Here is a 26986-nt window from a genome sequence, read left to right as displayed (position 1 = left end):
TAATTAAGTGGCTCGTTAGAACTTGTTACCTGGTCAGCAGGAGTTTCTGCTGGTATAAATAAAGGATGCTTTTGCTCACGCACAAAGTCCAGCCCAACAGAGGACTGCTACAACAGAGTACGTAACTTGGGGTATTTGGTCAGTGAGGGAAGAGGTGCTATTTTGGTCTTTTACAAAAGAAGCGGTCTGACTGAGGGAACAGGAGATAGCGAATCCCAGCAGCAGCAGCGGGGAAAGAGCAGACCTACCATGGCATTTTCCAGAAAAAGGAGTGAGGTCAGAGGATAGCAGGCAGGTGATTGGAGAGTTGCTAAGTGTTTTTTTTTTGTTTTCTAATCTAGGGTAGTCGTTTGAACAAGTGCTGAGAAACTATAAAGTACTGTATTCAATTTTCAGCTTAGATTAAACAATTCCAATCTGGGAAAGTAACTCAATTAACAAGAGCATCAGCACAGAGCAGATCTAGAGCCATTTTAATTAAAATTAAGAGTTTATATAAAAAAGGTACTAACTAGATTATAAAAGAGGGAAGGGAAATGTTTTTCTTCGATCCTGGATGGGCAGCTGAGACTTATTGCTTGCAATTCCTGCTCCATGTGGGAACTTCAGGACAATTCACGCATCTTGGGCAACAAGGTTTCTCCAGCTGCTTCAGCTCGAGCTCAGGATTTCTGAGCTTGAGGGGCAGCTGCAGTCACTGCAGAGCATCATGAACAGGAGTTTCGTGAATTGTACATTCCAGGAGATGGTCATCCCACAGGCAGTGAGAGTTCAGGATAGAAGATGATGTGTGGCATCTGGAAGAGTAGGAAAGGGCAGGAACTGCAGCAGTCTTCAGGGTGTGTGCTACTCTCAAACTGGCATGCAACATTGGAGACTGCGGAGAGTGATGACATCCTGAAGGATTGCAGTCCAGACCAGCGGGCAAGGGACTGCACAAGAGGGAACAGCAAAGAGTAGTAATGCATTTATCATCAGTGATTCCATGGTTAGGGGGACAGACAGGCATTTCTGTAACTGTCATAGTGAGTTCTGCATGGTGTGTTGCTTCCCTGGTGCCAGGGTAAAGGACATCACAGAGGGTGCACAATATTCTGCAGGGGGATGGGAGTGATCCAGAAGTTGAGATACATGTTGGTTCCAATAACAAAGATGATATTGAGGTCCTACAGTCGGACTTTCAGGAGCTAGGAGGAAGTTTAAAAAGCAGAACTTCGAAGGTTGCAATCTTTGGATTACTCCCAGCACCATGCACTAGCAAGAGTAGAAATAGGGAGATAGGGAAGATCAATGCATGGCTTGAAGCATGGTACAGGAGAAAAGGCTTCAGACTCTTGGGGCATTGGAACCAGTTTTGGGGCAGGAGGCACCTATTCAAAAGGAACAGGTTGCATCTCAAACAGGACTGGAATCAATGGCCTCATGGGGAGGTTCACTCATGTAGTTGGGGATAGTTTTAAAAAAATTGGCAGGAGGATGGATACCAGCATATAGAAGTAGAAAAGAGGAATAAGCTGCATAAAGTAGTGAGAGTGTTGAAAGGTACTAGAGAAGGCAGTAGTACCAGATTAGATAGGAGCAGACTAAGGATGACTGAGGAATACAAAGACGGGTGTAGAATGCATGTATGTAAATGCACAAAGTGTGGTGAATAAGATTGTTGAGTTAGAAACACAAATAGATGTGTGGAAATGAGATATAGTGGCAACAACAGAAATGTGGCTTAAAATGTTTAAGACTGGGCGCTTAATATTCAAGGATACAAACTGTTCAGAAAAGACGGAGGGGAAAAAGGAAGGTGGGATGGCACTAGTGATTAGAGAAGACATTGCAGCATTGGAAAGAGAATATCTGTGGGCAGGGCAAAGACAGCCATTTAGTTAGAGTTGAGAAGCAAAAAGGGGATAATCATGCTGAGGGTATTCTATCAGTCTCCAAATAGTGAGAGAGATAGGGAGAGGTGCAAGTCTGCAGGGAAATCATGGAGATGCGCAAGAACTACAAGACTGGTAATAATGGGGGGCTTTAGTCACCCAAATATCGATTGGGATAACGTTAGAGTAAAGGGAAAGGAGGAAGAATTTCTGAAATTTGTTCCAGATAACCAGTAGGTTCTCGTCCTACTAGGAAGGAGGCATGGCTGGATCTGGTACTGGGGAATGAGTCAGGCCAAGTGGAGCAAGTGTCTCTGGGGGAGCATTTGGTTAAGATGGATCATTGCATTATAAGGTTTAGATTAGCAATGGTGAAGAGCAAGGAACAATCTAAAAGAAAACTTCTAAATTGGAAGAGGGCTAACTTCAATGGGATGAGAGGGAATCTAGCCAGGGTAAAATGGAACCAAAGATTGATAGGAAAAACTATGATAGAGCAATGGGTGATCTTTAAGGAGATGTTTTAGGTACAGGCTAGGTACATTCTGACAAGCGTGAAAGGAAAGGGAATCAAAGCCAGGGCTCCTTGAATGACAAGGGAGAGATCAAGAATATGAAGAAACAAAAAAGGATGGTGTATGATGCATGTCAGGTGAAATCTTCAAGTGGGAACCAGGCCAAATACAATAAGTTAAAAGGCAAATTGAAGAGGAAAATAAAGAATGGCCAAGAGAGAATGAGAACAGAACGGCAGTTAATGCAAAAGGGAATCCAAAAATCTATCGGTACGTAAATAGTAAGTGGGTAGCAAGAGGTGGAGTGGAGCCTAGTAGGGGCAAAGAGAGTGATATATGCTTAGAGGTATAGGGAAAGGCTAGACTACTTGAGTACTTTGTATCGTTTACTAAGGAAGAGGATGCTGACAAAATATCAGTAGAAGCAGGGATGGTAGAGGTAACGGATGAGGTGAAAATTGATCGGCAGGATCTACTAGAAAGGCCAGCTAGGCTTAGTGTGGAAAGTCACCTGGTCTAGATGGCTTGCATCCCAGGTTGCTAAAAGTTGTGGGAATGGACATAGCTTGCCATAATCATCCAATCTTCCCTAGATACAGGGGAGGTGCCAGAGGATTGAAGAGTGAAAAATGTGATGCTCCAATTCAAGAAAGGGTGCAAGGACATTCCTAGAAACTACAGGTTGGTTGGTTTAACATCAGTGGTGGATACAGGCACTTAAGAGGTTTGAGTTAAAGAAAGCCAGCACATATGTAAAAGGCAGATCATGCTCTACTGATAATCTAACTGATTTTTTTTGACGAAGTAACAGAGAAGGTTGATGAAGGGAAAGCAATGGATGTTGTCTATGTGGATTTTAAGAAAGCTTTTGGCAAAGTACCACATAAAAGGCTGGTTACCAAAATTGAGGCTCATGGAATAGGAGGGTCAGTGTCAACTTGGATAAAAAAAATTGGCGAGTCATAGTAAATGGCTGTTTTTCCAGACTGGAGGAAGGTAGACAGCGGTGCTCCAAGGTTCAGGGCTCGGACCACTGCCTTTTTTGATATACATAAATGACTTTGTTATTGGAATACAGAGAATTTCAAAATTTGCTGATGGTACCAAACATGGAGGTGTGACAGACAGTGAGGATGATGCCAATCAACTGCAACAGAACACAGATAGCCCAGCAGAATGGGCAGACATGTGAGAGAGATGAGATTTAATACAGAAATGCAAGGTGATACATTTTGGCAAAAGGGATAGGGAAAGACAAAATAAACTAAATGGTACAATTGCAAAGAGTGTGCAGGGACAGAAGGACCTAGGGTTCACGTGTATAAATCTTTAAAGGTAACAGGACATATTGAGAGTGAACAAAGCATATGGGATTTTGGGCTTCATAAATAGAGTGCAAATGCTGAACCTTTATAAAGCTCTGGTTAGGCCACAACTAGAGTTCTGCATACAGTTCTAGTCACCACACTTTAGGAAGGATGCAAGGGTCCTTGACTGTGCAGAGGACATTTAACAGAATGGTTCCAGGAATGGGGGATGTTGGAGAAATTGGGGTTGGTCTGCTTGAAGCAAAAGGAGACTGAGGGGAGATTTGATAGAAGTGTACAAGATTATGACAGGTTTAGATATGGCAGACAAAGAAAAGCTGTCCCATTAGCTGATGGTACAAGGACTAGGGGACAGAGATTTAGGGCTTTGAGCAAGAGATGCAGTGGAGCAGGTAGAACAGGCATACTTTAAAAAACAAAAATGCAGCAATTGGCAAGACCTGGAACACTCTGCCTATGAGGGTGATGAGAACAGAGACGAAAATTATTTCAAAAGGAAATTGGATAGGCACTTGGAGGGAAATAATTGACTGGAGAGAACTGGCATAGACTCAATGGGCCTCCTTCTACAACACCAATTCTCCACACATCTCCCACTCTGATTTCTCTGTATTTGGCTTCACTGTTCCAGTGAAGCTCAACACAAGCTTGAGTAACGGTAACTTATCTTTCTACCAGGTGCTTTACAGCCTTCCAGCCATAATATTGAGTTTAACAACTGCAGATCTTAACCACCACTCATTTTCTATCGGACACAATTTGCTAGTGATGGAGGATGGTTGCATGGAGTCAATTAAGTGGAGGTGGGGGGGGGGTGGTGTGGGCTGGTGACCCCTTATTGCTACACACAGGCAGGATGGTCCAAACCAGAGTTCTATCTGCCTTCCTTCCTCCACATTCACTGGCCACAACGACCCTCTGTTTTGCCAGACTTTCATGCTTCCCTCCCCCTTTGTTATCCTGCAGTAACCATTTACATTTCCTCTGAACCAGTCTTTTGTTTCTACACATCTCTTTAGCACCCCATTCGCTTTGCACCATCACCCCTTCTCATAGTCACTCCTGCTCTCCACCCTATTACAGACCTTTCCTTTATGTTCTTTCTCTGCATACCCTCCCACTTTTCCCTGGCCCTGCACTTGTTTAAACATTGTTCAACTCCAACATCTAGTTCTGGTGAAAAGTCATTGATCTGAAACATTAACTCTGTCACTCTCCATAATGCTGCCTGACCTGACTGTTTTCAGTATTTGCTGTTTTTATTTCATATATAACACACCTTTACTATCTTTCAGTAACACTTTTATCTCCAGAAACCTCTTCATTGCACAAAGTATACAATTCTATTTCCCACATTCGCCATTGTTATGCCCCATGCAGGATTGGAAGAAAAAAAAAAGAAATTCAACAATCCCATGCCCCCAAAGGGGAGCTACTCTTGAACGGTGCATAGGTGAGGCGCATTGATTTTCTTCAACACATGCTTCAGTTGAGTGCAGTCTGGTGAGAGTGTGGGATTGATAAATTTACCCTGTAGTGCTGAAGTACAAGCAGCTCTATCCTGTGGGCATACATTAGAACTGGGTTGAGACTGCCAAAACTCGTTTTATACATGAATCTTGCAGCTAAAAGAAAGCAAGAGAGACAACTAGTCCCATCAGACTTGGTTGGTTTTAAACTCATGGACAGCTGAAAGGACAGAGCTAAATCAATGTCCCATGCAATTTTTCTTTTCCCCATCAAAACACTTACTTAGAACTTTTATTAAAGTAGTCACAATTATAACCAGGCATGTCATATAATGTGATCCATACTGTATATATCTTTTTCTCCTTCCTATTCCACTGAGAGTTTACAGTGTCGGAGACATAAAAGTGCATTATCAAAAGTGTTCTGATCATCCATCCTTCTTGTGAATCTTCTATAAATGTATCAAGCTAGAGACAGTAAACATCAAATTCTTAAACTATCTGCTCTGAAGAACCGAATGGCAAAAATTATACATCCTCAGCTGGCCAAAGCCAGATGTAATGAAAGGAGGCTGCGATCCAATTATTAATTAAGAACGGAAAGGAATGAGAAAGGGATGTAGCCAATGGACAGACACAATCTTAGCACTATGACATGTAAAATAATACATCTAGAAGTGACTGTGTGCACAAAATACCTAAGACACATGATAAATGCTCTGCGTCTCTGGAAATAGAACCAGTGTTCATTAAAGTGCGATTATGGAACAAGGAAGGGATGCCCCCTAATGATTTTTTAAAAAATCAAATCAATCCTCTGGTATGGAAGAACATTGAACACTTCCTTATATTTGACCAGACAATAGTCCAAATTTAAATGTGTTCTGGTTCAGCCAAAACATTTATTGAAAAGCTAGGTATTTACCAGCTTCTCCCTTTGAAAAATGTTTAATATATAGTAATGATTCTTTGGGATTGGCAGAAGCCAGCATCATCATTTGAGCTTTTTTTTTTAAACAAACTACTTTAGCTTTCCATATATCAAAAAAGGCCTGAAAAAAAAAAACAAGCTTGCATTTATATGGCACCATTCTTGAGCTCAGATGATCTGAATGCAATTAACAGCTAATTCACTATTTTGAAGCATAGGCATAGGAACACTGGAACCTGTTCTGCCAATGAGTTAACGCTTGATCTGCAACCAACTTCATACATCTACCTTTGCCCCATAACACCTTTGATTAACAAAAATCTATCAATCTCAGATTAACAACAATTAATCTAGCATCAATTGTTATTTGTACAAGAGTTCCAAATTTCTATCTTTCATGTGTAGAAGTGTTTCCTAATTTCACTCCTGAAAGGTTTGGTGCTAATTTTAAGACTATGCCCCCCAGTCCTCGACTCCCAAACCAGTGAAAATAGTTTCTCTCTACCCCATTTGTTCCCCTTAATAGCTTGAAGGCTTCGATCAAATCACCCCCTTAACCTTCTAAATCCCAGGGAATACAACCCTAGTTTGTGTAATCCTGCCTCTTAATTCAAGCCTAGGAGTCCAGGTATCATTCTATAAATAAATCAATCTATGCTACACTCCCTCCAAGGCCAATGTGTCCTTCCTAAGGTGTGATGCCCAGAACTGCTCATAATACTCCAGGTGTGGTCTAACCAGGGCTTTATATAGCTAAAGCATGACTTCTTTCCTCTTGTATTCTAGTCCTCTAGACATAAAGGCAATTAGCCTTTTGGATTATTTTCTGTACACATTCATTACATGGCAAGCAAGAGGGGAGAGGGCAAGAGAGGGGTTATAGATGTGGGGGGAAAAAGTGGTAGAGGGAAAAAGAGCTCAAAGTTTTTATAGTACTTTTCAATTCTTAGAGATCTAGCAAACACAAGCATACTCCAGTGATTTTGGAGACTACACAGTAGTTTCTTAATCAGACATTCTTTTCAATGGCTCCCACTAAAGGAAATTTCCTTGTAAAATGCTCCCCATCAAAATCTCCAGACTGTCCTAAGAAACCCTACCTATTAATCTTATAAGGCACCTCTAAGTGGTGGAAGGAAAAGCCTTCACAAATGGCTTTGGTCGCGCACACATTTGTTGATATGAACTTCCACGTCCTTAAATACCAAGAACTGCGTGTAAGTGATTCCATTAATTTATGGACATACATGCTGCCTCATCTTTTCCATAAGACCCATCACATGTCCCTTGATCATCTTCACTCTCAACTTCTAGGTTCCCATGCTAGCCAACATTTTCCTCTGAGTTCTGATGAAAGGTTATTGACCTGAAACGTCAACTTTATTTTTCTCTCCACAAATGCAAGACCTGAATATTTCCAGTATTTTCTGTTTTTATTTCCCTCTCCAGGCAACAGCCTCTCTCCCCTTTACAATCTAGAAACATTGTTCCAGTCTGTAAGAGCCTTGTCTGATTCAGTTACATTTGTAAGAATTCCAAATTCTGCCTCTTAAGTTGCTCATTGACGTCACTCTATGACCCGCAGTGGTTATAAATCAAGTGATTATACTCGCACTGAGTATCTGCAACGCCATCATGAAACTGATACACACTCCATCTGTAATGGTAATGTGAGACAGATATTGGGTTACAAAGAGTGGTTGGGACAGAAAATTCAAGAAAAAAAAAAGTAAAATATTAGCAAACAGATAAAAAAACAATTATTTAAGCTGTAAAAGAAAGAAAAACTAAAGGGAAGCAAAACAATTACTTCATATAGCAGACCAGTGCTTCTATACACTATACCTCTTAGGGATAACCCAATTGTAAGTGAAGATCAAAAATAAATGGAAATATGCACACTGTACCAAAGTAGCTCAAAACAACTCAGCTTTAATATTTGACACTTCTGGCACTATAAGAGGAAGCTATAGGATAGTGCACCAGTAAGATATGAAAATACTTCTGTAAGTGTGAAAGACCCATAAATGGCTTTTGTTGTGCTTTTTTTTTTATGAGAAATCATCTCTGTAGTGGACTTGTTATGCAAAATGGTCTATTGTATGCGTGTCTTTGAACATACATAGAACTTATCATACAATCCTGGCCGGTAAACAATGACTACAGTTGGAAATGGGTTTTTAATATTCACTGCAGTCATTATATACTGGTAATATATTTTGCACATTAACACCCATATAACAAAGCAAAGTGAAAAGATGTAATAGCATTTCAGTTTACTTGTCAGTCAGAAAACGAACAGTAAAAATTCTCATTGAAATGCCATTTAAAAAAGTTAAAACCAAATTGTCTAAATTATCACTAGTATTCTACTTTTGTAATAATTAATGGAAATGATTCAATTTCAGCAGCAAAGCTTAGGTGCTGTACTAACAAACATGCAGCTAAAAGTCTCTCTAATAGCTATTGAGCATCCTTGAGAGGATGGAATGGTTTAGATATTAAAACTTTTAAGAAGCCTTAGCAGCGAAACTGAAATAACCTGCAGAATCAACTGCACATATAGAACAAGCATATTGCTTTTTTTGTGACCTCATTGATTAATCTACATTCAAATCCAGATGTCTGAAAATATTAGATAAGCAAATTGTAACTTCAGTAATTCTTTGAACAGAATTGGCAGTACCACAGCTAGCCAGTTGGAAGAATCTTTTGACTGTTCCATTGAATTTCTTACTGACAAGTACTCTCATAAGTGCTATTCTAAAAATCAAAAGTTTTCAGTATTACAGTAGTACTTTTGTAATGCAGTGTTAAAATCATAAATGTAGAAAAACTTTCTAAATCCTGCTGACAATCTGATATGGACAAAGGTAGGCAGACATGATCAACTGATCATGCACCAAATGACAACTATGTTATTAAGATCTTTTTCTACCACTATTATAAAGTCCACAGAAGTTTTTACGTAAATTACCTAACACACTGACCCAGATAGAATACACATCAATACAATTACATCTTTTTCATTTCCAACACACAAAATCTTATTTCAAGATCAAATTAAGAATTTAACTACAATCCACAACCAGAGTCATGTAAATAAGTCAATAATACAGATTGCTTAACAATCTAATTATGCTTTAAACATAAACTGGTTTGATGAGAAGCTTGAAAATTACGAAGAACTTCCTTTCAAAATGGAAACCATAAAAAAAAACCACAGCAGTAACATACTTGGGAGATAGCATAATGATTGTGCAGCTGTGGTGAAAATATTTAAGACTTAAAAAACACACAAAAAATAAATCATGTTTTAAATGTGAATCTTTTGGGTCTATTCTTCAATAATACTTACCCTGATAATTTGATAGTGGCTGATGCAGGACTAGATCCAGTTGATATTGTGGAATTTATACTACTCTTCTTTGTAGACAGATCAAGCACTCCATCTGCTAACAGACAAAGTTTGGTTCAATTTTCCCTTAAAGCCTTTAAGGCAACTGACATTCAGTAAAAAAATTTTGCTTTTCACTAAATAACCAAAAGGTCATTGTCCATAGCTCAGAACTTCTGAAAATGCCGGTTATAGATCTGAAATGCCATAACCTGTCTTTTCTCTTCACAGATGCTGAAAAACTCATTTTCAGAATTGTGTTTTTATTTCAAAATTTTAGACTTGCAATTTTTTTTTTTTTTACAAACAACAACTAGAGCTAAGAGTGCATTAAAACAAACAGATGGGGATCCAAAATACCATCTTCAACCCAAGGATAGTGCACATAGCCAGGCTGGGTAAAAAGGACACTTGGCTTTAATTTTTTTTAACCTGGCAACGATAAAGAGACTTATCCCCCTACCCTCTAACCTCTTACAAAAGGAGGGAGGGGGGACTAATTGGTTATTGCCAAAACATCCAACAGGCCAATAGGAAGCCCAATGTGCAGAATGGGACCACCACCAAAGACATCTCCCCATCACATACAGAAGAGTCTATCACTCAGCTCCTAATCCAAATATAACAAAACTTTATAAGGGCCATTCACAGAAACAGAAAATTTATGGCACAGAAAGTGTATTGCATACAAATTTCAATAAAATTATATTATTTAACACTGAAGTTTAATGCAATACTCCATATTTCTGACTGGAATTTAATCAAAGCCCTCACCTGTAATTCCAGTGTAATGCCCTAAAATAGGTTGCCTCTTCAATAACTTAAATCCGACAACTATATCTGAATGAAAATTAACTGCAATTGTTCCAGTTATATTCTAGATTTCCAATACTTGTGTTGTATGTAATCTGCAGTATAAATTACCAGTCTCAGGTTTGTAATCACAATTCAACTCCTGGTATACATAACAAACCTTCTACGAAGAGGGATTTTAATGAATTAAATCTGGCTACGCTATTAGACTTTAAGTGCATCATTCACAGATAAGCAAGCTACAACAAATTAAGTTTAAAAAGCTTACACAATTTATAGATCAGGGCACAAAATAAACAGTAGTCCACTGTACAGAAATAGGTGACTTGTCAAAACAGGCCTCTACTGCTTCAGAAAACCCACTTAGTTTTAAAAGCATCGGAGGTAACATGCATTTATGATAGTTATTCAGGTAGGAACACTACCTTACAGTTAACAATACACAAATTTCAGATCACTTTGTAAGCTTCGGGGCTTCGAAGAGGGCCATAACCAACATCGTTCCCACATTAACCAGGATGTACTATGAGGTAAATAGCTCTATTTGGGCAAGTAACGTCTATGATGCAAGGGGGACCAAATAACTTAAAATAAGCCTGGCCGCATTTTGCAACCAGCTTTCAATAGCAGAGGGTATGGTTATAAAATACAAGTGAAGATATTTCTATAGGAGAATTCTTTTATATACGATCACTTGCATCCTTCCCACCTGCTGTTTCACATCCCTCAGTGTTCTTCTATCTGCTCCACTATTTTTGCTACTAAAAAACAAAACTAGAAATAAAAATAAAAGGACACTTTTACTTTGAGAATGTGAAATATCTGTGCACATATTTGTTTTTTTAATGTTTGCTCTCCGGAAGCAAAACAGGCAAGATGTGAGGGCAGTAACAGAAGTGATGGGGGCCATGTTTGCCTTTTTTTTTTATAATTCTTTCATGGGACATGGGCATCACTGGCAAAGCCAGCATTTGTTGCTCATCCCTAATTGCCCTTGACAACTGAGTGGCTTATTAGGCCATTTCAGAGGGCAGTTAGAGCCAATCACTGCTGTGGGTCTGGAGTCACATGTTGGCCAGACCAGGTAAGGATGGCAGATTTCCTTCCTTAAAAAAGGACATTAGTGAACTGGATGGGTTTTTACGACAATCGATGATAGTTTTGTGGCACCATTACTGAGACTAGCTTTCAATTCCAGATTTTTTAAATTTTTATTAACTGAATTTAAATTCCACCTGCCATGGTGGGATCTGAACCAGTGTCTCCAGGGCATAAGCCTGAGCCTCTGAATTATTAGTTCAGTATCACACAGGGAGACAGTGGCGAAGTGGTCAAGAAAATGTAGGAGGGAATCCAGCTTGAACTGGCAGCACGCTACTTGAATTGCCCTATTAAGCGAGATACCAATTTCAAAATACAAGTTTAGGACCTTAATAGAACAAAGTCAAATCTGCACGTCTATTTCCTATTCCTCACTATGAAGCATGTGCAGCTGGTAGAATTTGACCGTAGAAACTAGCCAGCTAAGTGGATTTCAAAGCGAATCAGTTTTTAAAACTAAAGCTGATCAGAGCAAGTAATAAATAACGTTAAAAAAATTGGGTCACAAAAATAGCAGTTATTTATTTTTAACTTTTCTTAGCCCTTACAAAGTCAAAATGGACACGACGGGCTGAATAGCCTCCTTTTGTACTGTAACTGTTTTATGATTCTATCTCACTTTTTAAGGAAGCAGTGCTCCAAGATTCACGGAATCTTGAAAAAGATCAAGTTGCACGTGATCCTTCGTTTTTCAGCTTGTATATGTAGTTAGGATAGCATAACTTGCATAAAAGAAATGTCAGAACAGGTTAGCTGCATACTAGCACACACAAATATGTTCCACTATATTTGAGAAATAGCAGTGCTGGGGGAATAGAATTCTCTTTCTATTTTTGTCATGCCATATTTTCACTGATGTACTCTAAAATCAAGCAACCATAGTGAATCTTACTCCACTCTGCTTTAACGTGCCATAACCTAACCTTACAGCAAATCAATACCAACCTAGTATTACTTTTCTCCATTTTTAATAACTATATACTTAAAGATCTGAATGAGGCTGTCAATTTCATAATTATTGGAATTAGGCTGTGTCACTGATTTTCATTCTATCAATTGAGCTGGCTTTGAATCCAGATCCCACTGATAAAATGAGCATTATGGTAACCCACCACAATATCCAGTCCCTGTGGTACTACATTTACATAATGGATCTCATACGCACAGATATCTGCAAAACCTAACAATAGCAAGAAATATTACCTTGTTGGAAACTTTTCTGCTGATTTTTATTCACAGTGAGGTCTAAGGGTCCCTCCTGCTCCTGGTGAAAGTTCTGGGTTTGGTTGGCAGGAGGATCATTTGGAACTGAAACCGATTCATCAGTCGATCCAGTCTGAGTTTCATGAACATGACGACTTCTGGATATATATTCAATCGCAAATTGACGAATCATTCTTTTCATTATTTCCTGAGCAACTAGAGGAATGTTGCGATCACAGTTCTGAGGAAGGTCTAAATAAATTATATTATATTAATGGAAATGATATAAACTAATGTTCATTTCCAATTATAAAGACACATAATACAAAATTACATTTCCCTCTGTTCACACAAAGTAAACTCAAATTATTTCCTGGAAACTTAGGCCGAAGCACTGGTACAGCATAATCGCGATTTTCAGCACCAAAGTGGTAGAGGCCTACGCCAGCTTTATGCTATGCCAATTGCCTTGATCTTTTGCACCATGTCCACTAACCCTCTAGTGTTCATTAACATAGCAATAGAGCAGCTTATGAGCATTCCCCAGGTTTTGGCTGGTTTCCTGCTGGCTGCAGAGAAACCTTGAAGTATCATCTGATACTAATGTATTTCTTAACTCTTTTGCGAGTTTTCAAACACTTGCAACTTCACCTCTAGGTCTGCAACAATTTTTTTCCCCATATTATTTCTTTCTGCACAACGATCTAGGATTCTCCGAACCCAAGACTTTTCAGACCCTGACTTCTGAGTGTTCAGTAGGACAAAAGAGCTGCAATGGCATGCCTCATAAGTTTCCCTCTGTTCAGCTTTTTTAAAATGGAGGATGTAAAGGAGCAGCATTTTAAATGGAGAAAGAGGAGAAGGAGCAGACGATGGAGTGAGGCACCATGATAGGAGATTGCAGCACACTCGTTATCGTCCCAGTGCACACGCTGGACATCAAGGTCATACCAGAACCTGTCAGAGGAGCAGTGTGGAGGTTGTGCTTCACAAGAGGAAAAAAATTTACCTTGTATGAAATTCTGCTGGAAGACTTGAAATCACAGACCTTTTCCTACAGTAGGTTATCAATGGAGATGCAGGTTACTATGGCTCTCCATTTTTATGGCTCCAGACTCTTGCCATCACCCAAGAGATCTTTGCAATATCAGCCAGGGAGCTGCAAGAGCCTGCATTCAACAGGTTTCAGGGAACCTGAATTCATCCAATATGGCATACCCCTGCAGAGAGCGATTTTTACAAGCATGTTGGCTTCCCCGGGGTGCAGTCTATTAATGGAACCCATGTGGCAATGGAAACTTCAGCCAACGATCCAGTAACATTTAACAAGTGGAATTTATTCCTCTTAATGAATGAGCAGATTGTCTATGATACCACAAAGAATTCTGCATGTCAATGCAGAGCATCCAGGAAGCTGACATGATGCCTTTATCCTTTGCCATTTCATAGCCACTAATTATTCAGCAAGGAGGGCCAAATAGGTAGACGGTTCCTGGGTGATAAAGCCGACCACCTGTCGCCACAACCAACCAACGACACCATTCGGCATCAGAAGCAATACAACACTATTACTTCAATCATGCGCATGTAGCAACCAGGCAGGTAGTAGGGAGGACAATTGAGGTCCCAAGAGATCAGAGGGTGCCCTGTGGTCCGTGCCACAGGAGTGGCAAGGATTGTTGTGGTCTGCCGTGTACTGTACTATTCTGCCTCGCTGAAAGGGCTCAGCCTGGATATGTCTGGTGAGGAGTCCATTGAATCAGAGGATCTCGACATGCATGTCCCAGAGCCATGACAAACGCTGCAATGCCAGGGAAAATCAGATGACGCTCCTAGCAGAGGTGCCCAGCAACTGATTGCCCCACCTTCAGAATTCCCCAGCAGTGGCATCAGCAATTCTCAACCATTTGTGTGGACGGTTCCTTCTGGGAAAGTGCTTGCAAAGACTGAAGACCAGGCAATGCACGAAACAATTAAACTTTTATTCAACAAGGTCTCACAAAACAGGATTCAAATCTCAAAAAATGAACTGTCAAACAGAAATCAGAGTAGTGAGTCCAGACTCTTCTACACTGCTAAACAGCAACAGAACATGTGAGCTGTCCACGTTCTGGCGTTCAGCGCAATATATAAAAGGAAACATGCTCCTTGGAACATTAGTCATTAGTTCAATGTGAACCTTAAAGATGTATCTGTGACAACAGGCCAGCATCAGTGCAGAGGTAATTATCAAACTGTAAAAAAACTGCAACTTTAAAAGCATTTTCCTGTAAACACAGCTGCATTATGACTTAAATCAGACAAATAGCATTATCAAGCAGTTCACAGTAAATGCAGGTTAAAAAACACATTGCCAATGGCAATGTTACAGAGCAAATAGAACCTCTGTTCAGTAACAGCCAAAACTAAATGGGCCAGAGTCAGCAACTCAACACAGAAAAAGTAAACAGTAAACTGATCATGCAGTTATACCACAGTATAAAGCAGCCCTTGGGACAAAAAGCAGCTGGAAGGGGAGTACACTCAGCAAGCAGACACTCATCCTAATCCTTCATGTGACTCTTGGCAAAATATCCAACTGTTGCAACTGACAATTTTGACAAGCTCATGGAGGTGGGAAGGCTGGCTGCTAATGCTGGACTGAAGGAGCATCAGGCTGAGCTGTCACTTAATACACAGCAGCTAGCTCCTGGAACAGAGCTGTTGCTGGCCACATCTCCAAAGGGAGCTTATCAGAAGTCCAATCTCGCTTGCCTCATGCCACTGCGGCGAGGTGGAGGAGGGGGGAAAAGCATCAGTCAAGTGCCATTATCCCACGAACGATAGATCTACAGCAACAGGCATCAGCTGACTGGTTGGTGCCTTGGCTGCAGTCACATCCTGGAAGCGGAGTGACTGCTTGAGTAAAAGACCAGAAAGCACGATTTACTGTGCCTCCAAGCTGTCTCCCAATTCCATAAATGCTGCAGTCAGATTCCAGTGGGAACTCCATGATGTTGCCATAAATCATTGGAATGCAAGATTACTCTGTGAAGCCAGTGTGAACTGCTGCAATTGACTGACAATAGAGCCCAAACTGCATATACTTGTGGTGCTCCCAGAGAATGTCTTTTATGGCACAAACTTGTTAAATCTGGGTCACACGCCTCTTCATCCTTGGCTGCTGTCTATTACTCCTCAGTGGAGAATCGGCCATATCGCCCCCACATCCAACACTCCCTGGTCTCCCAAAATGTCAAGCGTCAGCCAGGTAGCTTACTGGGGCTTCGTCTTACTGGCTGCTCTAAATGCCTGCATCCACACTACTGCCTACAACACAACAGTAAATGTTGCTGTTGAGTCATTGGGACCAGGGGTGGCGAGCATGTAGCATTCTTACAAGAGGAGAGGGGACATGCACTCTCTCTCTCTCCCGCCGCATCAGAACCTGCACCATCTTCCTCCTGCTCCATTGCCTCCTAGTTCTCCCCCTCCAGGACTAGGTGTTTTGGCTTTTTGGACCTGTGGGAATAAAAGGCACGAGATTAGAATGATTGAGCATCTCCCTACTGGGATGCAGTCTCCATTTCAGGAGGAGTGTGAGACTGAGTCCACAGTCTGATAGATAGCGTAGCCGCAGCGCAAGTCCAAGAGCATCGGAACTCCTCACTGTGGCTTGATGCTGCCAGTCACAGCTCACCACCTAGATAATGCACTCAGGAACTGGAGGACCCTTTCCTCATGGGAGGTCATGGTTCTCTGGTATATATAGCCATTGTTTGGAATCTAAATTTTAAGACCTGTTACCTGCCAATGCAGGTACAACTCAGCAGCAGGTAGTACTGTTGCTCAAAGAACATTTTAAAATTAATGTTCATTCAAGTCTGATCTCTGAAAGGGAGAGCAAGGCAAGGGTCTTACCTTGCCAGCCCTGTTCAGGTTGATGAATTTATGACACTGTTCAGCGGTCCGTGGGGTTTACAGAATTTCCACAGACAACCAGCAAGACTCTCCTCCAGACACCCTGGCTATCTTTACAGGGGGAGGTAGCCCTTCTTGCCATCAAGCAGCCTGCCCCTCTTCAGTTCGATTTCTTCCAAGGGGCCTTGCAGATCACTAGCCAAGTAACTACTGGCCCTCTTCTTAGTGAGCATCACTGTAACGAGAGAGATACGTTTGAGACACAGGAAACAACTTTTAAAGTAATTTTTATTAAGAGATTGAAGAAAGAAAACCATGCTCCACTTACCACAAATCTCAAGCCTTACTCTTGTTCTTGGTCTGTTCTGACCCTTTTATAGTACTGCCCACGTTTCCCAGGGCCCGCAATTACTCGTGCCTCTTCCGAACTTGTCGCTTTATACCAGTTTATATGTTCCAGCATATGCTAATAAGATTCTCTGGAACTTGCACTGCAAGTTGCTGTTAGTAAGATCAGTGCTGAGACTAGCATAAATTTTGGCTTAACTTGCCATTTATGCCAATGCAGGAAATTTCAGGTCTACAAAGCCATTAAAAATGACAATATAGGAAAGTGAAGTTATTTTGCACATAGCCACTAGATGGAGGCAACGTTTCTTTAATAAAAGTTCTAAACTTGGAATAGAGAATGTAAAATAAAATGTATGAAATGTATAAACCATAGGCCCAAAACTGACTTTCATATACAATCCCTTGGGCACAATCCATATTGTGTTAATTAAGGATATATATTTCATGCATCATTCACCAGTGTATATACTTTTTATACATACACATGCATAGCAGTCAGTACTGAAAACATTTAATGCAAACATTATAACTTAAAACTGAAGTTTCAACAAGCTTTCATAAGCAGATGAAAATATAGTATTATACCTTTTTTGTGAAAGATAGCATTAAGAAATTTGTCAGCTTGGCATTCAAGCTGTTCAGTGTGGGACTGCCCCTGAGATAGAGATTCCTCAGTAGATGTCAGTGTTGTAGGTGCACTCACAGATGAGATATGCTCCTAAAAACAGTAACAAATTATGAATAGAAATATCTTGAAATAAACCAAAACAGAAGGTCAAATTTCACATTCAAAATATTGGGGGTTTCAACTAGCACGTACTTTAAGTAGAGTAAACAAACAAACATGGAGAGTTACCAATACAAATCCAAGGACGTTTGAAAGATTGTGACCAGAACCTCCACTACTGCCATTCTGACTTAAAGTATTCTAAGGATGCATGCCATCATTACCTAGTGTTTTTGTACTCAAGTTTCAATCAATCTTTCAATTCCACTTCATCTAAAATTATTCTACGTAATTGCTCCACATCCTTCTCTTGTACCCTACATTCCCAATACTGTGCTCTGAAAATTGATACTGATTTAATATCCCCAATATTCCTTTATCCTCACATCTAGTCAGTCCTTTTTTAAACTATTCTTTTACTTTGTGCATTTAAAATCCTTTTCTGTTTCTCTTTGTAACCTGCCAGTCCTTGCTTATACCTCCTTTCTAATATTTTTGCTGTCGACTTTCTATATTTGGTTTAATCCATTTTTTAATTTAACTAAGATTTGTCATATGCCTTCAAGTTTCACCCCAATCTCAAATTTCTCTATTCATCCAAGGCACTACAGGCTTTCCTGAACCATCTTTACTAATGAAAACATCTATAATCTACCTCAAATCATCTCCTAATTAAACATTTCCCATTGTATTAACAAGACAGTGGATAAACAAATAATCATTTGGTAGTAGAGAACTTGAGTATTGCTGAAAGTAGAGACACGCTATCAAAGTTTCTTCTGTCTTGCACTCTTTAGCACAATACCCAAGAATCAATGTAAGGGAAAACAACAACTTATACCGCATAAGAGTGCTGATTGGTTGGCCAGTGAATACTGGTAGAGGCGTTGCCACAGAGAATACACCAGTTTATGCTGACTGACAGTTAACTGTCAAGCTTTGTTTGAAATTTAAACCAGGCAGCTTGACTGGTCAAGGCATTGCCCTGGGAAATGAAGCAGCAAATTGCTGTCACTTATTTTGTTCAGCTGAAACAAGCGTAATGTGTGTACACATTCTTTCTGTCTGCAAAGAACAGGGCCCTGCGCATTAATATATGTAGCTTCCAGTACACACAAATGAACCACACTGCGAGCCCTATTGACAATCTTAAATTGGTTGCCACACTGAGGATTACTTAGCAAATGTTATCCAATTGCTGAATCACATCTAATGTTGGAAGCTGAGTTTTGAATTTTGTAAGCATGGGCTGGTTGGGTATGGCCCGTACCTTGCCCATTGCGAACAGCGGAAGGGACATGTTTGATACGATCCGCCAGTCTTTGGGACGCACGACCTATATACCTAGCATCACACTGGCAATGAAATTCATACATCATATTACTCATTTGGGAGAGAGGCAGGATGTTTTTTTGGCTCGACGGCAGCATCCTGTTAGTGGCGAATACCACTTGTTTCATGCTGCTGTTATGCAGCAGCATAGTACACTAATGCACCCTGGATTATTAGTCCAGTAACATTACCCCCAAGTGTGAGGTGATGCATTTGGGGAGGTCAACGGCGGCAAAAGAATACACGATTAATGGGAGAATACTGAGAGGTGTTGAAGTAAGGGACTGTGGTGTGACTGTACACAGATCCCTGAAGGTAGGACAGGTCGATAAGTTGGTTAAGGCAGTGTATGGAATCCTTTCCTTAATATTCTATACCTCGGCTAATAAGAGCAGGGAGGTTATGCCACAACTTGAGTACTGTGTGCAGCTTCACTACAGAAAGGATGTAATTGCACTAGAAAGGGTACAGGAGGAGATTTACGAAGATGTTGCCAGGACTGGAAAAATGCAGCTATGGGGAGAGATGGGATAAGCTGGGGTTCTTCTCCTTGGTACAGAGAAGGCTGAAGGGAGATCTGAATGAAATGTACAAAATTGTGAGGGGCCTGGATACAGTGGAGGTGAAGGGTCTATTTACCTTTGCAGCGAGGTCAGTGATTGGTAGAAAAATTAGAGGGGAGATGAGGAAACACTTTTTCACCTAGAAGGTAGTGAGGGTCTGGAACTCACGACCTGAAAGGGTAGCTGAGGCAGAGACCCTCAACTCATTCAAAATGAGTCTGGATATGCACCTCACATGCTGTAATCTGCAGGGCTATGGATCAAATGCTGGAAGGTGGGATTAGAATAGGTGGATTGTTTTTCGGCTGGCACAGACACGATGGGCCAAGTGGCCTCTTTCTGTGCCTTAAACTTTTTGATTAGTTCTTGGGATATGGAAATCGCTGGCATTTATTGCCCATCTTAGTCCAGAGAAGTTGGTTGGGAGTCTTCTTGAACCGTTGCACTCCAGGTGCCTCTTTTTATAAATGGAGCTGCCCTCATAACAAATTACACTGCCATGCAACAACTGTATGCACGCAAGGGCAGCAGCCATTTTGCAAAATGAGATCTCAAATAGCATTTGGGTGATGGCGGAGGGAGGAATGTTGGCTAGGCTAACTATTTGCCACTCAGCAAATAATGCCATGGGATTTCTAACATCTACTTAAACCACCAGCAAAAAAGTCAGGGGACAGCCCGCCTCCACTGGGCCTGGGAAGCCACGCCACGAGTTTACACTTCCCAGGCCCTCAATTGGCCTCAGGCAAGACTTCCGACCCTCTGAGGCAGAAAGTCCAACCTAATGGAGCTACATGCCAATCAGCACGCAGCCACAGCAGGATCGTGGATACCGGCCCAGTAAAAAGTCACTGGAGCCTTGCTGTAGACAATTGGCCAGGCCCCAGCAAGGCAAAGGGGCGAGGGTAAAAGAGGAGTGTTGTGCAGTAGAGGCATTGGGGAGAGGGGGGGGGCCGGGGCACATGGTGGCCCCCACCAAACGCTCCCCTTCGCCAGGAGGACACCAGGTTTTACCTGGCAACCTCCTGGAGAGCCTGGGCCACCCACTCACCACTGGTAAAATACCAGTGGCAGCAGGAGGCCCTTAAGTGGCAGTTAATTGGTCACTTAAGGGCCTTGACTGGCTTGGGGCAGGCAAGCCATTTCTCGCTGCTGCTGCCCCTTGTAAAATTACAGCAGGAGCGGGGAGGCATCGGGAATGGCCCCCCCACCCCCTCAGTTTTACGACTCTCCACACCAGCCCGCACATTGTGAGGGGGGGGGGGGGGGGGGGTCTAAACCTCCAGCCCTAGATTTTGCGGGGGCAATGACAGTGAAGCTTTCAGCAACCACCGTCCGTGCACAGTGAAGAGGCCCAGTAACCTCTGGACTGCGTGTAAATCCAGAAGTCACGGTGGGCCTATCGTTACTGCTCTGGAGGTATCACAGTATCCCCCACTAACCAATATATTAAAAATAAGAGATATGGCAGTAGTATGAATTTGGGCTGATTACCCACTAACAAAATTATTCTGACAGAAAAATGTCAGGGTTGGTATTTTGGCATTTTCACAGCCTCCTTTCATTGTGCAAGTACACAAGGACACAGACACCAGAAGGGAACTTTCAAAACTGCTCTTGGACACAGGTAGATTTTTCAACTCCAGAGTTTTTAAATCTTCAGATGGATTTAACAAGATTTATTTGACTTTTTAAATGCTTTAATGTAAATGTTTTTAAGCATTTCAGACTTCAATGTTTCAACGTATATCAATTTAAAAATGATTTAACTGACTTTTTAAAAATGCATAACTATGATTTTGTAAAATAATTCTGATCAAATTATTTGGATTTAAACTTTGGTTTCAATGACTTTTTAAACACAACAGATACTGGAGCAGCTTGGCTTTGACATTCTATAGGTGTGGTATCCAGTCACCGTACCATGTGATCTGTCCTTTCCACTCACTACAGAACCATGCAGGACCATACTGAGGCCACGCCATGAAGGAATTCTCCATTTTTGGAGCTTGAATTCTCACCCCCATCATCACGTTGGGCAGGTTTGTTGCTTAGTTAGTCAGCGTCAAGCAGGCCATAGTCTACACGTGCACAGCAATTGAGAAATTTATGTAAAACACGCCGCCAGCAAATCCTGACTGAGCCCTTCCCCAAATGGAGATAGATAAACTTTTCATTCTCACTAGTAGGTGAATTTATTTTTTCAGTTTGCTTTTCCCAATGTGAATTTCAGAAGAATCCAACACTGAGCACAGAAGTGTTTAGTAAATCTCACCTGTTCATCAATAATGGTGTTTCAGTGGAAATGCAGCAGGCCACAGGAAATGTTAAAATGCTCAAATTATGAGACAAATGCAGACTTTTTGACTAGGATGCTACAATCAACTCCAGCTATACCATTCAACTAAAGTTCCAGCCTGACCTGTGTACAATGTACCTCGTGTGCACATGTGGGCACATTTACAACATTCAGAAAACTACTTTCAAACAATATGCATTGTTCCAGTCATGTCCAGTTGAAAAGAACAAGTGTCTGACAGAAAGTAGCAATCTACTGGATTAAGAGCTGAAAATCTGATGCATTTCTGTTCAACATTATAAATCCAAAATCTTGTTCAAGACTAAAGATATATACAAAAGTCTAGTTAAAGTAAGATGGATAAAGGAGATTAATTATGCAATTTTTGGACTGACCTGGACTTTCTCTCTCCTTATGTAGCAAAATGAACAGTTTTCATTCATAGACCAGTCGGTCACTTCTTCAGGTTCACAGTCTTCAAATAAAAAAAAATGAAAAAATATTTATCTTTAATCTATCAAAAACCAATACAAAGAATTCTTTAGGCAAGAACACTAAAAATGTTGTCCTGCAGTACTATTTTGTACTTGCAACTACGGCTAACTGTTCTACAATACTTATTTTTCCAAATGAAACATCTTCCATGTAGCTGAAGCACAGTCCAAATTGACAACAGGGAGAATTACAATGGATGCAATCTTTCAGACGTTAGGCAATGACATTTCAAGGTACTGGATAAAGCCTCCTTACTAATTATTCCTTTCCAGAAATCAGATGGATAGCAGCACAATTATTCTCCCAAATAGACATACACACATTGGCCTGGAATCACGCAATTGATTTCTCCAATCTTCCAGTTAAAATTAATTTTCCAGGAAATCTTGGTGTACGTTAATACATCAGAGAGATTAATGGATCAGGAATCTTAGAAGCAGTGCAGCAAAAATGGCATGAAATTTCAGAACATGTAACTCAGGTTTGGTTTTGAGAGGCAAGTGTCCTGTCTGTTCTGAAATGATTTAATCATGGTCAGAGGGACATGCAGCTGAAGCTCAACATGCAGCACTTCCTAGGGCTGAGGAGTCTTTTGCAGGCTCTGTCCCAGTCATACAAGAGAGACCAGACAATTCAGGGCCAATCTCCGCTAATGCAGCCATCAGCAGCTCCATTGTGAGAAGCAGCTACCAGGAACTGGTAATATGGGTGCAAGGCCCAGAGATGAAGAGTGGTGTCACGAGAGAGTAGGCTGCCTGCCTGTAGTGTATACTTCCTTTTGCCCTTTCTGACCCTCAACCACACTTTTAAACACCGCATTGTAAATAACGAGTGATTAGCTGCACGTCATATTTTTATGCCGCTTTTAGGTGGTTTGAAAAAGTCAGACCCATTTGTTATTTCAAAAAGGGGTATGAAAGAAATATCTATTATATTGTTGTCACAGGGAACTTTTTGCATGGTCAGAATAACTTTGCACATCCTGATAACAAAGTACCTCACCACCAATGCTGTCTCGAGACCATGGTCACATTATTTGACAACTCCCTTGACAATGTTAAAAGTCAGACACTCCATGCAGCATTTTAACAGGTCACCCTCTGCACTGCTGCCCAACAATGCAGGTGACTGAAGAGGGATTTAGACTTCGCCATTTATACCATTCTATTTTTAGAAGTGTTCAATCTTCTTGAAGAGGAGTTTTCAAGATGGAATTAGTTATGATCAAAGTTTACTACTGCTATATTTTCAGTTACTTAAACAATGCCATTTGATGACTGCAAGTTTACTTGCACTTTTCTGCTCAATAAAATTTCAATCGCTGGTTACAGTCATGTCTCATTCCTCAGGGTCGCAGTCCCACAGGGATCAATCCATGGCCTAACAGTTGAAAACTTCCTCGTGCAGATTCATTCGGCTGATTGATGCAGCTGGTTGGGGGAACACTGGCCAAATACCAGTCACTAGCTTGCCTAGCCACTGACATTATGCCTCCTGCTAAAGGGCACGCAAATCCAGACTCTCTGGGCCAAGGTCATCGTTTCTGGGAAGTCCAGGTGGAGCCCTTCCCACAGGGTGAAATGCTGCAGCGTGTAGCAGACCACTAAAATCTTTGTCACTTCATCAGGGTTATGCTGTGGTACACCTCTGACCTGTCCCAGCACCTGAAATAAGCTTTCACCACCATCACCCCACAACCATCCTCCACAAAGTATTGCGCGACTTCAGTAATGGCGTAACTAGCACATGCCAGAATTTCCCAGACCTCGGGCTGAATTTTGTTGCTGCCACCGTAATCGGTGGTAGCCATAAAAAATGGCGGCCCGCATATGCGGGCTTTACTCCACGGAGCCATGGCCAGGGCAGACTGGCACTCCCACCGATGACATGGAGTGGGCGGGCGGTCCGTCCAGCGCCAATTCGCAGGCACCAACAGCATTTTTAAAGGGCTTCTCACTTCGAATTTATTCAAACAAATGTTTCAAGCCCCTCTCCCAATGACCAAACAATTCATTCCTTGTTCTAATCCCTCCAAAATACTTATCTGGTGCACCTGACCTCACCCCCCCCCACCCCAAAGTTCACAAACTTTAATCTTTAACCCTTCCCACAACCCCCTTGACCAATGAAATTAGTTTTGCCCTGCCTCCCCACCCCAACACCCCTACTGCACTGAGAAACTTACCTGCTTCACCCCCCCCCCCCCCACCACCAGTGCTCCGCCTTACATCAACACACGCAGAGATCAGACCATGTGGCAGTGCTGGCAGCTGGCTCCAATATGGCAATGGAATGGATGGTGGGAGCAGATAAGTATTTAATTCAGTAATTTGCATTTTTTTTTTGAACATGTAAATTTGGTTTCCGTCGCAATGTGACTTGGGGGTCGCCACCAGCAATATGGGGCTAGGCCTTCCCAGCGTCGCAGCCTGTGGCAGGCCTCTCCTGGAGGCATTTTCCAGGTCCCCCTGCCACAATCTGTGACCTGGGGCCAGGGGGTGGGGGTGGCTGTAAAATCCAACCCTTCCAGTCTGTAATTTATTTATTTTTATTTAGAGATACAGTACTGAAACAGGCCCTTCAGCCCACCGAGCCTGTGCCGACCAACAACCACCCATTTATACTAACCCTACACTAACCCCATATTCTCCACCATTCTCCTACCACCTACCTACACTAGGGGCAATTTACAATGGCCAATTTACCTATCAACCTGCAAGTCTTCTGGAGGTGGGAGGAAACCGGAGCACCCGGAGGAAACCCACGCAGACACAGGGAGAACTTGCAAACTCCGCACAGGCAGTAACCAGAATCGAACCCGGGTCGCTGGAGCTGTGAGGCTGCGGTGCTAACCACTGCGCCGCCCCTAATTGAGCATACATCATGGCATAGGGGCTCCAAGAAATTTCAGGCCATTCATTCCTCCAAAATTAGATAGAGAAGGGAAACAGCTCAATATTTGAGGAATGCTCTGACAAGATAGGTACATGAGAAAAGTTACATAATCTTGATTACTTAATTTCACATCCCCAGTGTGCCACAGGATTAAGCTGTTTGGTACTTTAGAGGAAGCAGGCATGAAACACTAGTCAGAAAACAAGCCTAATTGCAAATCTTCCACTGTCTAATAATCCCAAACAATGTCTGGTGACAATGTAAAACTACTCCCAGATTATACATTCTGTAATTTATCCAACTGCCCATAAAGCAGTTGGAATTCCCCAAAATGTCCTTCTCATTAGACCTCAATGCAAGATTAATTCCACTAGTGGTGTATGTTCACTACATTTAGCAAATATTCCCAATATACAGGCAAAAAAATTTACTTGTCATAATTGTTTTAGTTCCTCCCATATAGAACTACATCTCTTCTAGCATTCCAAATGGTGGATTCCATGTTTGATTCAGATGGAGCTATGCAAAAGTAGTGGAAGACAAATCGCCTGTACAAGATTTATTCCTCAGACTACATTGGAACACGTTGCTGATGATTCAGAAGAATGCTTTCTCAGCCCAAGTACCAAAGGCAATGTGGGATATATGAGAGTTTATTAACCCTTCTGGATGACAGGAAAGCCATAATCATTGCAGTTTCCCATGCTAGTGCTTTGGTAACAATGAAAATTAGATTATGCATCTTTAGGAAAGCTTTAATTGGAAACTTAAACTTCAACACCAATTCCAGATTTCTAGTGGCAAGTCAAAAAGGATGCAATTTAGGATGTTTTTAAAAATCAAACAAATTTCCTTTTCCCATATGTATTAAGGCATATATGCAAGGATTGATATCTTAACTGTTTCCAGAGGCATTACCAATTGTACAACTGCTTATAATATGCCCTCCAAGAACAGACCTGTGTGGCTAATTGGTGGGATCTCGGTGCTTGGAAGATGCTTTCAATGAATAAAGACTAAATTTAAGATTCTTATGCGAACCAAGATGGAACATATACAGACAGCACAGACCAACAAGAAGTTTTACTAAAAGTACAAAATGGCAGTACTGCAGGTACTGTAGAGCAACTTCTAAAGATTAACTCACAGAAAATATAAAGCAATTTGTATTTACACAGCACCTTTAAAGTAATAAAGCATCCAAGGCGCTTCACAGGAGCATTATTTCGCAACGGTTTGACACCAAGCCACAGAGATACTAGGACAGATGACCAAATGCTTTTTCAGAGGGGTAGGTTTTAAGGAGTGTCATGAAGGAGGAAAGAGGTGGTGAAGTTAGGGAGGGAATTCCAGAGCTTAGGACCAAGGTAGATGAAAGCACAGCCACCAATGGTAGAATAATTAAAATCAGGAATCCTCACGAGATCAGAGTTAGATGAGCGCAGGCATCTCAGACGATAGTGGAACTGGAAAAGATTAGAGATACAGTGGGGCAAGACCTTGGAGGAATTTGAAAACAAGAATTTTAAAAATCAAGGTGTTGTTTAACCAGGAGCCAATGTAGGTCAGCGAGCACAGGGGCGATGGGTGACTGAGACTTAAGTGTGAATAAGGACAGGGGCAGCAGAGTTTTGATGACCTCAAATTTACAGGGAACAGAATGTGTGCGTCTGTGTGCCTGTGCAGCCAGAAGCGCATTTGTCATAGGCAAGTCTAGAGGTAACAAAGGCATGGATGAGGGTTTCAGCAGCAGATGAGGGGAGTCAGAGGCAGAGTCAGGTGACGTTACAGCC

At 41.4% G+C, this 26986-nt stretch overlaps 1 protein-coding gene across 20 annotated transcripts in view; it reads right to left on the bottom strand.

The window, feature by feature from the left end:
* Positions 1 to 26986, bottom strand: part of lcorl (ligand dependent nuclear receptor corepressor-like) — a 168607-nt gene that overhangs the window by 90000 nt on the left and 51621 nt on the right. For 13 of the 20 annotated variants that reach the window (XM_068037610.1, XM_068037625.1, XM_068037706.1 and 10 more), the window contains 4 exons: positions 22199 to 22278; positions 17468 to 17600; positions 12632 to 12883; positions 9476 to 9572 (listed from right to left, as the gene is read on the bottom strand). In XM_068037610.1, the coding sequence (XP_067893711.1) occupies positions 9476 to 9572; positions 12632 to 12883; positions 17468 to 17600; positions 22199 to 22278 (562 nt within the window). Of the gene's footprint in view, positions 1 to 9475; positions 9573 to 12631; positions 12884 to 14931; positions 16133 to 17467; positions 17601 to 22198; positions 22279 to 26986 lie in introns of those variants that run through there. The other 7 variants (XM_068037620.1, XM_068037793.1, XM_068037751.1 and 4 more) reach the window with 4 other exon arrangements.

The sequence above is a fragment of the Heterodontus francisci genome, chromosome 1 (assembly GCF_036365525.1).
Source record: "Heterodontus francisci isolate sHetFra1 chromosome 1, sHetFra1.hap1, whole genome shotgun sequence".
Taxonomy (NCBI): Eukaryota; Metazoa; Chordata; class Chondrichthyes; order Heterodontiformes; family Heterodontidae; genus Heterodontus; species Heterodontus francisci.
The sequence above is the reverse complement of the archived record's forward strand: the minus strand, read 5'-3'. Positions and strand labels throughout refer to the sequence as shown.